Below are 12,972 nucleotides of genomic sequence, written 5' to 3' on the forward strand. Positions count from 1 at the left end.
GGCAGGCAAAACGCTGGGGTTTCGGGGGGCGGAGCAGGGCTCCCACGCGGCCCGAGGTCGGAAGAGATGTGCAGGCAGCTCCCGGTGGCAGAGGAGCTGCTTTTAGAGTAAGGCAGGCAAAACGCTGGGGTTTCGGGGGGCGGAGCAGGGCTCCCACGCGGCCCGAGGTCGGAAGAGATGTGCAGGCAGCTCCCGGTGGCAGAGGAGCTGCTTTTAGAGTAAGGCAGGCAAAACGCTGGGGTTTCGGGGGGCGGAGCAGGGCTCCCACGCGGCCCGAGGTCGGAAGAGATGTGCACTGCATGGTATGGTTTACTATTAAGATGAGTATAGAGAGGGCTCATTCAAAAGCAAAGGTTGTATACTTAAAAAAAACTAACTTTAATGGGGGTTTACGTTAAGGAATTATTGTCTGGATGGGAACATCTGGAAAGAGTGGAAATACAGTGGGCAAAACTGAAAGGAGTGATTGTAAGGGCAACAAACCCTTTTGTGAGGCAAGTAAGTAAAAGTAAGAGGAAAAGAAGGCCGCTTTGGTTCTCAAAAGTAATAGCTGAGAAGGTAAGGAATAAAAGGTTAGCTTTCATAAACTACAAAAGATCACAGAAAGAGGAAGACAGGCGAAAATATCTGGAAAAGTTAAGAGGGACTGGTCATGAAGTCAGGAAAGCAAAGATGCAAATGGAAGAAAAATTAGCTGACACGGTAAAACAGGGAGACAAGACATTTTTTAGTTATATTAGTGATAGGAAGAAGTGTAAAAGTGGCACTGTGAGACTCAAAAGTGAAGGGGAGAAATATGTAGATACTGATAAAGAAAAGGCCGAATTGCTTAACAAATATTTCTGTTCTGTGTTCATGGCTGAAGCGCTGGGAGCGGGACCACAAAAGACAAACGTGAATAGGGATGGAGGAGTAATAAACCCTGATCGATTTTCAGAGAGTTGTGTTCATGAGGAGCTAGCTAAAATAAAGGTATGAGTCCCAAAGTGGCGGGCTGGGTCAAGAATTGGTTGAGTGGAAGGCGACAGAAGGTAGTGATCAATGGAGATGGCTCTGCGGAAAGGGATGTTACCAGTGGTGTGTCTCAAAGTTCTGTTCTTGGGCCTGTTCTTTTTAACATTTTTATAATCGATATTGCTGATGATACCAAAATCTTCAATAGAGTAGCCGGATGGGTGTGAATAACATGAAGAAAGACCTGGCGAAGCTTGAAGAATGGTCTGAAATTTGACAGCTAAAATTTAATGCTAAGAAATGCAAGGTCCTGCATTTGGGCTGCAAAAATCCAAGGGAACGGTACAGTTTAGGGGGTGAAAAACTTATGTGCATGACAGAAGAGTGGGACTTGGGTGTGATTGTATGGGATGATCTTAAGGTAGCCAAACAGGTTGAAAAGATGATGGCGAAAGCTAGAAGGATGCTAGGTTGCATAGGGAGACGTATGACCAGTAGGAAAAAGGAGGTATTGATGCCCCTGTATAAGACTTTGGTAAGGCCTCATTTAGAATATTGTGTACAATTCTGGAGGCCGCATTTTCAAAAAGATATAAAAAGGATGGAGTCAGTCCAGAGGAAGTATACTAAAATGGTATGTAGTCTTCATCATAAGGTGTATGGGAACAGACTTAAAGATCTCAATCTGTATACTTTGGAAGAAAGGCAGAAGAGGGGAAATATGCAAGCGGCCCCCCCATCAACTCTAGTACCATGGGGAGGGGTCTTAGGTATCTGATCCAATCAGGGCCTTAGACTCCTCCCTCTATAGCAGGGGTAGGGAACTCCGGTCCTCGAGAGCTGTATTCTAGTCGGGGTTTCAGGATTTCCCCAATGAATATGCATTGAAAGCAGTGCATGCAAATAGATCTCATGCATATTCATTGGGGAAATCCTGAAAACCCGACTGGAATACGGCTCTCGAGGACCGGAGTTCCCTACCCCTGCTCTATAGGCTCCTCCCAGCAGCAATTCCCACATGCAGACTGCCACTGTTCTGGAAGCTTCCCCTCTGTCGAGTCTTGCCTAGGCAGAAAGAAAAAGTTGTGACAGAGGGAAAGCTTCCAGGTTATTAGCAGCAGGTTGTGGGAATCGCTGCTGGGGACCCACTAAAGCAAAGGAGGGAAATGTAGGACCGTTGGAGCCTAGCTTGCGCCCCCCACATAAGCACTTTCAAGGGTGCACCGCTGCTGAATGGGCCCAGGCCCACCTGTTCCTACACCATTGATATGAACCATGCAGATGCCGTACAACTGTACAATTCAAATTAGCAGTTGAGCCCAGGATAGCAGAGTCTAATTCAGTCTAATGTACATTCATTCACCACCAACATTTGTCATGCGATCACTACAGAAGAGGGTGATACAGGAGAGTCTCTATTTCTGTGTGCCACATCTGCATGCACAGGATTCTTCTTAGTAAATGCAGAATTCTGCACAAATTCTGCATTGCACTATTGTACAGAATTCTTCTAGTGGTAATCAGGTTAATGTCTCCAAACGATTCTGTGTTGCTTAAGCTGTACCATGATAAGAATGAACTTGACATTCAGCATCAGATTTGATCCCTTAGTTACCTGTAAGTACTGGAACATCCAGTCCCTCCCCCTTCGGATTTCTTGTCATGAGTAGGGGACGAAGCAAGTACTCTATAGTTCTAGCCAGTATGAGGGGGAGGGAGGAAAGTTTCTTCCACAATGACATGCTGAGTTGTGCTATATAAAGATGTGGACACTGGAATATATTTCCAGTGGCAGTTCTTAATCTTCCTTTTGGAAATTTTACTTCTGTTCACACATATATGAGGGTACTGGATATGATCTCATTCTCCCTAATTTATTGCTGGCACTTTTGTAATAATTGCATTGTGTGAAAGAGCTTCCTTTTTGAACTTATAAGGTATAATATGCAGACAGACAGAATACTGAGGTCTGCTTGAAAGTTTTCTTTTAATAAAGTTGGTGGTTGTAATGGCAGCTCAGAGGCCTTCAGTCAGTTATGTGCACAATAATGTGGGAAATGCAGTATTTAGTCTTAGAATCAGCTTATTCTCATTGTTTGGGCAGGGACTTGGGATGTTATGGAGGTAGTGTTCACAGCCCCAAAGAGGAGGCAATCCCAGCCAATATATAATAGGGTTTCAGGATGGAACCACAGTTTGTAGCCCTCTACTGAGGATTTACAGTGGTGCCTCGCATAAAGAACGCCTCGCACAGCGAACGCTGCACACAACGAACTTCATTTCATGATTCATACAACGAACTTCGTTTCACACAACGAAGTCGCCCGAGCTTCCACGATCGCTGCCGATGTATTGCATCCTTCCGCGCAGGCACTGCAGGCAGTCGTTAGTCACTGCGCTTAACTTAAGCACGTATCGCAGCAATCGTTCTTCATTACGAATTAAATCACGCACGCACGCACGTATCACGGCAGTCGTCTTTTTAAGATAAACTCAATATTTTTTATATATCATGGCTTCTAAAAAAAGCAGGAAGGTGATTTCTGTTGAAATGAAACGGGAAATAATTAGAAGGAGTGAATGTGGGGTAAAACAGTGTGACCTCGTCAAAGAGTTTGGCCTCAGCAAGACCACCATTTTCACCATTTTGACAAATTTATCTTTTTTTATGTCATCTTAGCATATTTTATGCTGCAGAACAAATAATTTTTTTTAACATGTATTGTTATGGGAAAACGCGTTTCACATAACGAACTTTTCGCATAACAAACTTGCTCCTGGAACGAATTAAGTTCGTTGTGTGAGGCACCACTGTATTGTGATGGAAGGTGAAAAGATAAAACTGGGCATAGAAAGATTCATGATGCCATAACATTTGTTGAAACTGATTCTAATTTTTCTGGAAGTCCAAATGAGTTACAGATAACTGTTACAGACATCAAATGTAGGAGTTCAAAATACTGAAGAACTTGGAACAATTATGCATCTTTGAACTGTGTGGCTTAGTTCCAGATAACAAGATCACCTTATAATTATGTGAACTATACAGTTGTAATTTCTTTGGATATTTTTGTGTTCACAGTTCATCTGTTCCTTCCCTTGGGTTGGATAGCAGCCAAGCTGATACTTCCAGGAGGATTCCTAGCCAACTAGCTTCACCTCATCCTATTCTGAAAGGTACAGTCCTGCTTGTGATGGAGGAAGGCAGTTCACCTATAACTACTGGTGCTTGGGAATTAAGGATGGCAGCGTGTGATAGGAGTGAGATTCAGTGTCCTTTTACCAGTACTATAAGTCAAGATTGCTTGTTACTATGTAGTGTCTCCAAGCCATCCCACAAGGTTGAATCTGCCAGTCAATCCAAATTTACTTGCATGTGGCAGAAGAGACTTTTTCACAGCAGATGCAACAAAGTGACATTTTGCACAAAATGTCATCACGGTACTTCTGACATGCTGATGATTTTGCCTCTGGAATTCTGACAACTTTGAAATATTTTTAGTGTAGGATGGATTTTTCTGGATTTCAGGGCAGCCTATGTGAAGTTGTTAGCTCACTTTGGACAATATTTACCAAAATGATGATGCACCATGAAGTGCATCTACAGACTCCATTGATCTCAGTGGGACTTATTAACTAACAGTACATATCAATATGCGTTAGCCAGGGTTGGGTAAGAATATAAGAATTGCCATACTGAGACAGCCCAAAGGTCCATCAAGCCCAGTATCCTGTTTCCAACAGTGGCCAACCCAGGTCCTAAGCACCTAGTTAGATCCCAAGTAGCAAAACAAATTTTATGCTGCTTATCCTAGGAATAAGCAGTGGATTTCGCCAAGCCATCTCAATAATGGCTTATAGACTTATCTTTAAGGAAATTATCCAAACCTTTTTAAACCCCGCTAAGCTAACCAATTTCACCACATTCTCCGGCAATGAATTCCAGAGTTTACATCCATATTGTGTGAAGAAATATTTTCTCTGGTTTGTTTTCAATCTATTACTTAGTAGCTTCATCACATGTCCCCTAGTCCTAGAATTTTTGGAAAGAGTGAACAAGCAATTCACCTCTACCCTTTCCACTCCACTCATTATTTTATAGACCTCTATCATATCAACCCTGAGCCATCTCTTCTCCAAGCTGAAGAACCCCAGCCACTTTAGCCTTTCCTCATAGGGAAGTCATTCGATCTGTTATATCATTTTTAACGCCCTTCTCTGTACCTTTTCTAAATCCGCTATATCTTTATTGAGATATGGCGACCAGCAGTAGCATAGTAAGGTGAATGGCGCCCCTCCCCCGCACATGCCCCCTTTCCTTTTCTAACTTCTCCAGCATAAGCAGCATGCTGCCCACATCAGTGTCAGCTTCCTTGCGGGTCCCGGAAGAGAGTGCCAAAAAGGTACAGGGGGAAGGCAAGGGGAGTACACGCTGCAAGGAGAGGACCAGGGAGCAGGCGGGCAAGCGAGCAAGTGAGTGGGGGGTTGGAGAGGAGGAGGGGTACCACCACACCCTTAGGAAGACTGCACCTGGGGTGGACCACATCCCTCGCACTCCCCTTACTACGCCACTGGCGACCAGAACTGCATGGGAGAAGCCACTGCTTGCCCTGGATCAGTAGCATGGAATATTGCTAATCCTTGAGCTTTGGCCAGGTTCTAGTGACCTGGATTGGCCACCGTGAGAATGGGCTACTGGGCTTAATGGACCATCGGTCTGACCCAGTAAGGCTATTCTTATGTTCAATCCCACCATAAACACTTTTACAATCCTAAGTGCTCTTATTATTATTCTCGAAGAAGATATGTGCCATCATCTACCTTACCAATCATTAGCGATGTGTACTTCTGGCATATGAATCATTCATTCACACCAAGGGACCTCAGAACACCATCCAAATCTGCTTAATTGGTGTGGCAGCACTCCTCACTGGCTCCCTTTTGTTATGGTGTGAATTATTACTTGTCCAGACCTCCAGCACAAAGATGACCTAGGCAGCAAAGGCCTCAAAAGTCCCAAACCCAACTGCAGTAAAAGACTCAGCGGTCTTTTTGACTTGCTACTGGAGGGCTTAGCTAGTGTATTACAGCCTCTTTCCCAGTCACTTCCCATCGGGGGTTGTCTCACTCACTTCTATCAATGTTGGGCCCTCATTACATCAGACAGCTAGGTCCTTTGGATTGTCCTTTATCTCTGGAACACACCTCCAAACCATCCTCCAAGAAAGTCTGTTTTCAACTCCCAACAGACAAATTTTCTTCACCAAGAGCTCTCAGCCCTTCTCCATCTCAATGCAATAGAACCAGTCCCTCTATGAGAGAGGAGCAAAAGATTCTACTCCACATATTTCCTCATGCTGAAAAAGACTGGAGGCCTCCATCTAATTCTGGACCTCCATGCTCTCAAATACTTGAAGGAAACATTCTGAATGATTTCACTGGGAACCTTATTACCACTGTTGGGCAAAAATAACTGGCTTTGCTCTCTAGATCTTAAAGAGGCCTACACATATTCCCATCCTCCCAACCCACAGGAAATGTCTTTACTTTTGAGTAGGCACACACCACTTCCAATACAAGGTGCTTCCATTTGGCCTGGCTTCAGCACCCAGGATGTTCACAAAATGTTTAGTTGTAGTGGCTGCAACACTTGGCTCTCATAGCTTTCATGCGTTCCCTTACCTGGTGACTGGTTGATCAAGGCCCAGATACCTCAAGCAGCTCAACTAGTGATTGAATCATCAATATGACTTGTAGAGCTCATGCAATTTGCAATCAATTACCAGACATCCCTTCTCCAACCAACACAAACTCTGAAGTTTATTGGAGCCCTTCTGGACACAATACAAGCTCAAGCATTTTTTTCACAGCAGAGGCTAGACACCCTGATTCAAATCTGCCACAAGGTGTCAGCTCTCCACATCATCATAGCACATCAAATGATGCGTCTTCTGGGTCACATGGCATCAACAGTTCATGTAACTCCTTTTGCCCATCTACATCTCAGGGAACCTCAATGGGAACTATTGACTCAATGGTCTCAAGTCTCATAGCCATTATCCCAGAAGCTACAAGTGACCTCTTCACTCCGTCAATCCCTTAAATGGTGGTTACAACTGATCAGTCTCTTGAGAGGCCTTTTTTTTGCACATTCTGCCTCATCAGAGAATATTGACAATGGATGCTTCCATGTTTGGGTGGGGAGTCCATGTCGATAGCCTCCATAATCAAGACTCTTGTAATCTTCAAGAGAAATCTCTTCTCATCAATCTTCTTGAGTTGCAAGCAATCCACAACACCCTTTGTACATTCCAAGATCACCTTCTCAATCAAGTAGTACTTATTCAAACAGACAATCAAGTAGCCATGTACTACATCAACAAATGGGGGAACAGGATCTCACCTCTTTTGTCAAGAAGTGATAAAGATCTGGTCCTGTGTAATTCCCTGCAACATATTCCTAAAAGCAGTTTATCTAGCAGGAAAACAAAACATTGTAGCAGACAAGCTGAGCAGATTCCTACAACCTCATAATTGGTCTCTCATCTCAACTGTGTTACGCCATATATTTGCCAAGTGGGGAACTCTGGAAATAGATCTTTTTGCTTCTCCTCATAATCACAGACTTCCAGTACTCTGTTTCAGAATATACACTCCCAATCATTTGGAGTCCGATGACCTTCCTTCTGGACTGGACTGACAGGTTTCTATATGCTTTCCTGCCAATTCCTTTCATAGCGAAAACATTGTTCAAACTTTGCCAAAAACTGGATACCATGATCCTCACAGCACCTGGATGGCTGAGACAACTATGTTTCCCTCTTCTTTTTCATCTTAGTGTCTGGAAACCCATCACACTTCAATTTTTCCAACCTTGATCACTCAGAATGAAGGGTTCCTTTTTTATCTCAATCTCTGCTCCTTGAATCTCACAGCATGGTTTCTCTGCTCAATGAGTGGTTACCCTATCTGCTTCAATATCAGTTCATCATTGAAGCCTCCAGAAAACCAATGCTCTGGGAAGGAGGCCTAAGACTCTGATTGGCCCAGGTGCCTAAGACCCTTCCTATGGGAGGGGGTCTTAGGTATCTGAGCCAGTCAGGGCCTTAAGCCCCTCCTCAGTGCATCCCAGAGTGTACCTGGAAGGGGAAGGCCCATCATTTTGGAATGGCGGGCCGGCCAGAGGGTATAAACATCCCTCCAACTGGACTTTCTACTACATACGTACTGGGGGGGTGTCAGGGGGATTTAGAGATGCAGAGGGGGACCATAGGTTTGGGGGAGTGTGGGTTGGGAACTTCCGAGTGGTGGCAGCAGGAGGGAGTGGGCATCCCTCTGGCCAGGGGACTTCTTGGGGGGGAGGGGTCAGTGGTTCCAACAGGAGGGAGTGGGCATCATTCCTGCTGGGGGTCTTCACTGTGGGGGGGGTCCCTGCCACAGCCACTCAGCTGATTGCGGCAGGGGAATTCACTTGCCACAATCAGCTCAGCGGCTGTGTCTATTTGAAATGTAGGCCAGCATTTTGCTAGCCTATATTTTAGGCTTCTGTCGTGACCCTAGGCAGATACCTTGGGCCACTTAAGCTCACCCAAAGCCACTTCTGGATGAAACCATGCCTGTGAGCTTAAATGTCCCGCTGTAATTCCCTGAACCATGACAAACGCCTGCAGTGTATAATCAGAACGCCCATTTATAGAATCAGCCCCTTAATGTTGTGCTTTCTACATTAATGAAGCCAACCTTTGAACTACTTGTGCCTTCATCTCTCAAACATCTGATTTGGAAAGTAGTATTCTTAATCTGCATTATGTCTGCACGTTGAATCAGTGAACTTCAAGCACTAGTGTCAAACCCACCATAAACAACGTTCTACCATGATAGAATGATTCTTCACACTCATCCCAAGTTCCTCCTGAAGATTGTCTTGGAATATTTTCTGAACCAATTTTTCCTGCCTTCTTTCCAAGACCACATCCTCACCCTGGGAAGTCTGCACTCCACAAATTAGACTGTAAACATGCTCTTTCCTATTACAGTGCTCTCCTGTGAATTTGCGGTCCGTGATTCATGGTCCCGGTCATTCGCAGTATTTTCCAACCACGAATGACCAGGCAGGAGAGGGCAGCCGGAGAGGCAGGAGAGGGCAGCTGGAGCGCCAGCGTGTGAAGGAAATCACTCACGGTATGCTCCGACCGCCTCTTCCTGTACTAATGTCGGGCCTCACCAATCAGGAGCTGCGTGTCAAAACAGTTCCTGATTGGTGAGACCCAACTTTAGTACAGGAAGAGGCAGTTGGAGCATACCACGAGTGATTTCCTTCACTCGCCAGCACTCTGGCTGCCCTCTCTTTCCTCTCCGGCTGCCCTCTCCTGTCTCCCCTGCTAAAAAGTGTATTTGCGGTTTTTCAACATTCGCAGGGGTTTCTGGAACGGAACCCCCGTGAATATCGGAGGAATACTGTACTTGGATCACACAAAACCTCAGAGAAAATCCACTCAGCTGTTCTTGTCATTTGATTCTTACAGACTTGGAGCTCTTCAGATGGCTCACAGACTATATCTCTTTTTGCTATACTCGGGCTGGGCTGCTATACTCGGGCTGGGTTGTGCCACAGCACATAATGTTAGAGAAATGGTGACTTCAGCAGCTAATCTCTGTTATACTCCCATTGAGGACATATGTAAGGTAGCCACTTGGTCCTCAAGTCATACCTTCACATCTCACTACTGCTTAGAGAATCATTCCAGACGAGATAGCTGATTCAGCCAAGCAGTTTTGCAAAATTTATTAACTACATGAAGTCAACCCGTCTACCTCCCCTAATTGGCTTCTTAGCTTTTTTTACTGAACTGATGGCCCTTTGAACTGACATCAGCTGGAAAGACACCAGTACATGTGCTGTATGAGCAGATTTGAGACTTAAAAATTGTTTAAAGTGACAGTACACTTTAGCACTACTGCCCGTTACAAGCTCTGTGGATGATGTGAGAATATCTGTCTGTTTTCCCTGGATAACACCTGTTACTGGTAAGTAACTGTGCTGTAAATATGTAGAGTGGCAACAAATTCAAATGTGCTCTGTCCATCTTTGCCCAAAATTTCCAGCGACATTGGCATACCCATCCATTTGTTTTTCAAGATTGTCACAATGAATATGCAAGAAATTTGCATACTGGGCATTTTTAATGTATGCAAATATATCTGATGTATATTCATTGTGGTAATCCTGAAAACATGACTGGCTAACTTTGCCTCAAGAAAAGGATTGAGAAGTACTGACCTAAATAATCCATCTCCCATGCTACAACATGGAACTCAGTTTAGCAGTGTTTAACTGGGACATGCATATCTATCTTATCCTCTTTTTGCTTTGCATATAGCTATGGAGGAGAGAGCAGCCCAGCGAGCAGAGCGGAAAAAGGAGCTGGAGGAGCTAAAGAGAAAACGGGAGGAAGAAAAACTGGTAGGTAGAAAGGAAGTCAAGATTGCATCGCTGTTGAAAGGCCATTGTCAAATCTTAATGAAAAAATATCAAAGATGGTTTGGAGTGCTTTACCTGAGAGTCAGAAGAGAGTAATTCAAAGTAACGTAAATAGGGAAAAGTCCTATTATCTGACATTCAGCTAACCAGATGGTGCCATTAACTGGCATTTTAATATGTAAAACACATAGATGTTATTACCAATGTGGTATATCAAATGTAAATAAAACTTGGAAACCTGGATATGGCCTTTTTAAAAAAATTTATCAATCACCTATATCTAGGCGGCATTACAATAATAACTCACATAAAATATAACAAACAATACTTTTACAAACATCTTGGGTTACAGATGAACAATTGCATCTTAAATAGATCTTCACAGTACAGTTCATGTTGAAACCAGTATTCAACATTTCAGCTTTATGGATAAGCTTCTAAAAATAATGTAGTTTTAAGAATTTTTTAAAAAACTTTCCTTTCCTGTGTCTGCAGGACAGGTATTGAACAAGTAGGTATAAGAATAGCCTTACTGGGCCAGACCAATGGTTCATTTAGCCCAGTAGCCCATCCAGTGGCCAATCCAGGTCACTATTACCTGGCAAAAAACCTAAATAGTAAATATTACTTTGAGCCTTTGGGGTACCAAGTTTCAAGTTCAAGTTTCAAGTTTATTGGTTTTTTATACCCCGATCATAAAACAAATATCTGACCGGTTAACAATAAAATTTAAATAGGAAAGCAAGATATATTTGATTGTGTTTAGAGAGAGTAGTGAGAAAAATAGAAACATATAAGACGTATAGACAGACCTGACAGTGAGGGTAAATGGGTGGGTTAGGAAAAAGTTACATAGTCTTAGGAGAAATGAGATAGAGGGAAGGGATATAACATGGGGGGCGGGGGTGCCTGGTATGAGTGATATGCTCTGAGGATGATAATTAGATTGAAAAAGAAATCAACGAATGGACGAGGAGAAGATTAAGAATTGGCGTAGGCATCTTTAAATAGATAAGTTTTAAGAATAGTCTTAAATTTTGGTAATTGAATTTCGTCCCGAAGAAATTGGGGGAGAGAGTTCCATAATGTGGGTGCAGTTATGGCGAAGTTAGTATTCCTGGTGTAAAAGGATTCTTTTAGAGAGGGAATGAAGAGGAGTTTTTGATCGGATGATCTTAAGGAACGAGGAGAACTTTGGGGGATTAAAAGTTTATCAAGAAATAGAGGTAGGTGTGAATATTTGATTTTAAAAGTAAGTAATATAATTTTATAACGTATCCGATGAGAGACGGGGAGCCAATGAGCCTCTTTGAAAAGAGGAGTGACATGTTCGAACTTGCCGACATTGTAAATGAGTTTAATAGCAGTATTTTGAACAAGTTGGAGCCGTCGTAGTTCTTTTTGGGGGAGTCCATTGAGAAGAGAATTACTGTAGTCTAAGTGTGAGATGACTAGGGAATGAATTAGTATGTTAATCGAGTCGTTAGTTAAAATAGATCTGAGGGAACGAATGATACGTAGTTTGAAGAAACAAGTTTTTACAACGGAACTGATGTGATCGTGAAAAGTAAGTTCGCTATCTAGAAAGACGCCTAATAGTTTTATTTTAGTCTCCATATGTAAAGGTGTGGATTTAATGTAAATTGTACCAGGTATTGTTTCAGATTTTTTAATGGGGAGAAGAAGACCGCAAGATTTGTTAACGTTGAGTGAGAGTTTGTTAGAGAAGAGCCAATCGCTTAAGATAACCAGTTTGGCATTTAGCTCAGTAATATCTGAAAGGTTTGAGGTGTTAATCGGGTAAAGCAACTGTATATCGTCAGCGTAGGCGAAAATAGTGAAACCTAGTGATTGTGCGAGAGAAAGAAGAGGGGATAGAAAGATATTGAATAATAGAGGAGACAAAATGGAGCCCTGAGGGACTCCGAAATTTTGAATTACTGAAGAGGAGATTTGGTTTTTTGTATAGACTTTGGAGTTTCGCTGATGAAAGTAGGATATGAACCAGTTGAGAGCGTGTCCTGTGATGTTACAATCTGACAGTCTAGATAGTAATAGAGAATGGTCGATGGTATCAAATGCCGCAGATAAGTCGAGAGAGATTAGTATGACCGATTTTAAGTGGTCGTGAAAGTAATGTATAGTTGAGATGAGACCTAGTAATGATAGCTCGGTGGAATGTGAGGAGCGAAAGCCTGTCTGATACGGATGAAGGGCATGTGTTTGATCAAAATATTCGGATAGTTGGGTGTGAACAATTTTTTCAGTAACTTTAGAGATTAGTGACAGATTTGCAATTGGGCGGTAGTTATTAGGTAAAGAGGGATCTGTGTTATATTGTTTGAGTTTAGGGAAAACCAATGCAGTTTTCCACGATGTTGGGACTTGACATTCAGAAAAAGATTTGGAAATCATCTCCCTTATGTAAGGTCCAAAAAAAGAGAAAAAATTTTTAAGTAAGTGTGGAGGGAAGGTTTCGATTATATTGTTTGGAGAATTTATTGAGTGTAGAATGGTGGATAGTTGGGAAGTCGTGG

At 43.0% G+C, this 12,972-nt stretch overlaps 1 protein-coding gene across 2 annotated transcripts in view; it reads left to right on the plus strand.

Moving 5' to 3' along the window:
* The window catches only part of CCDC191 (coiled-coil domain containing 191), a 139,920-nt gene that overhangs the window by 95,890 nt on the left and 31,058 nt on the right, over positions 1 to 12,972 (plus strand). For both annotated transcript variants that reach the window (XM_033942416.1, XM_033942417.1), the window contains exons 11-12: positions 4,037 to 4,131; positions 10,335 to 10,417. In XM_033942416.1, coding sequence (XP_033798307.1) covers positions 4,037 to 4,131; positions 10,335 to 10,417 — 178 coding nt within the window. The remainder of the gene's footprint in view (positions 1 to 4,036; positions 4,132 to 10,334; positions 10,418 to 12,972) is intronic.

This window comes from Geotrypetes seraphini, chromosome 4 (genome assembly GCF_902459505.1).
Source record: "Geotrypetes seraphini chromosome 4, aGeoSer1.1, whole genome shotgun sequence".
Taxonomy (NCBI): Eukaryota; Metazoa; Chordata; class Amphibia; order Gymnophiona; family Dermophiidae; genus Geotrypetes; species Geotrypetes seraphini.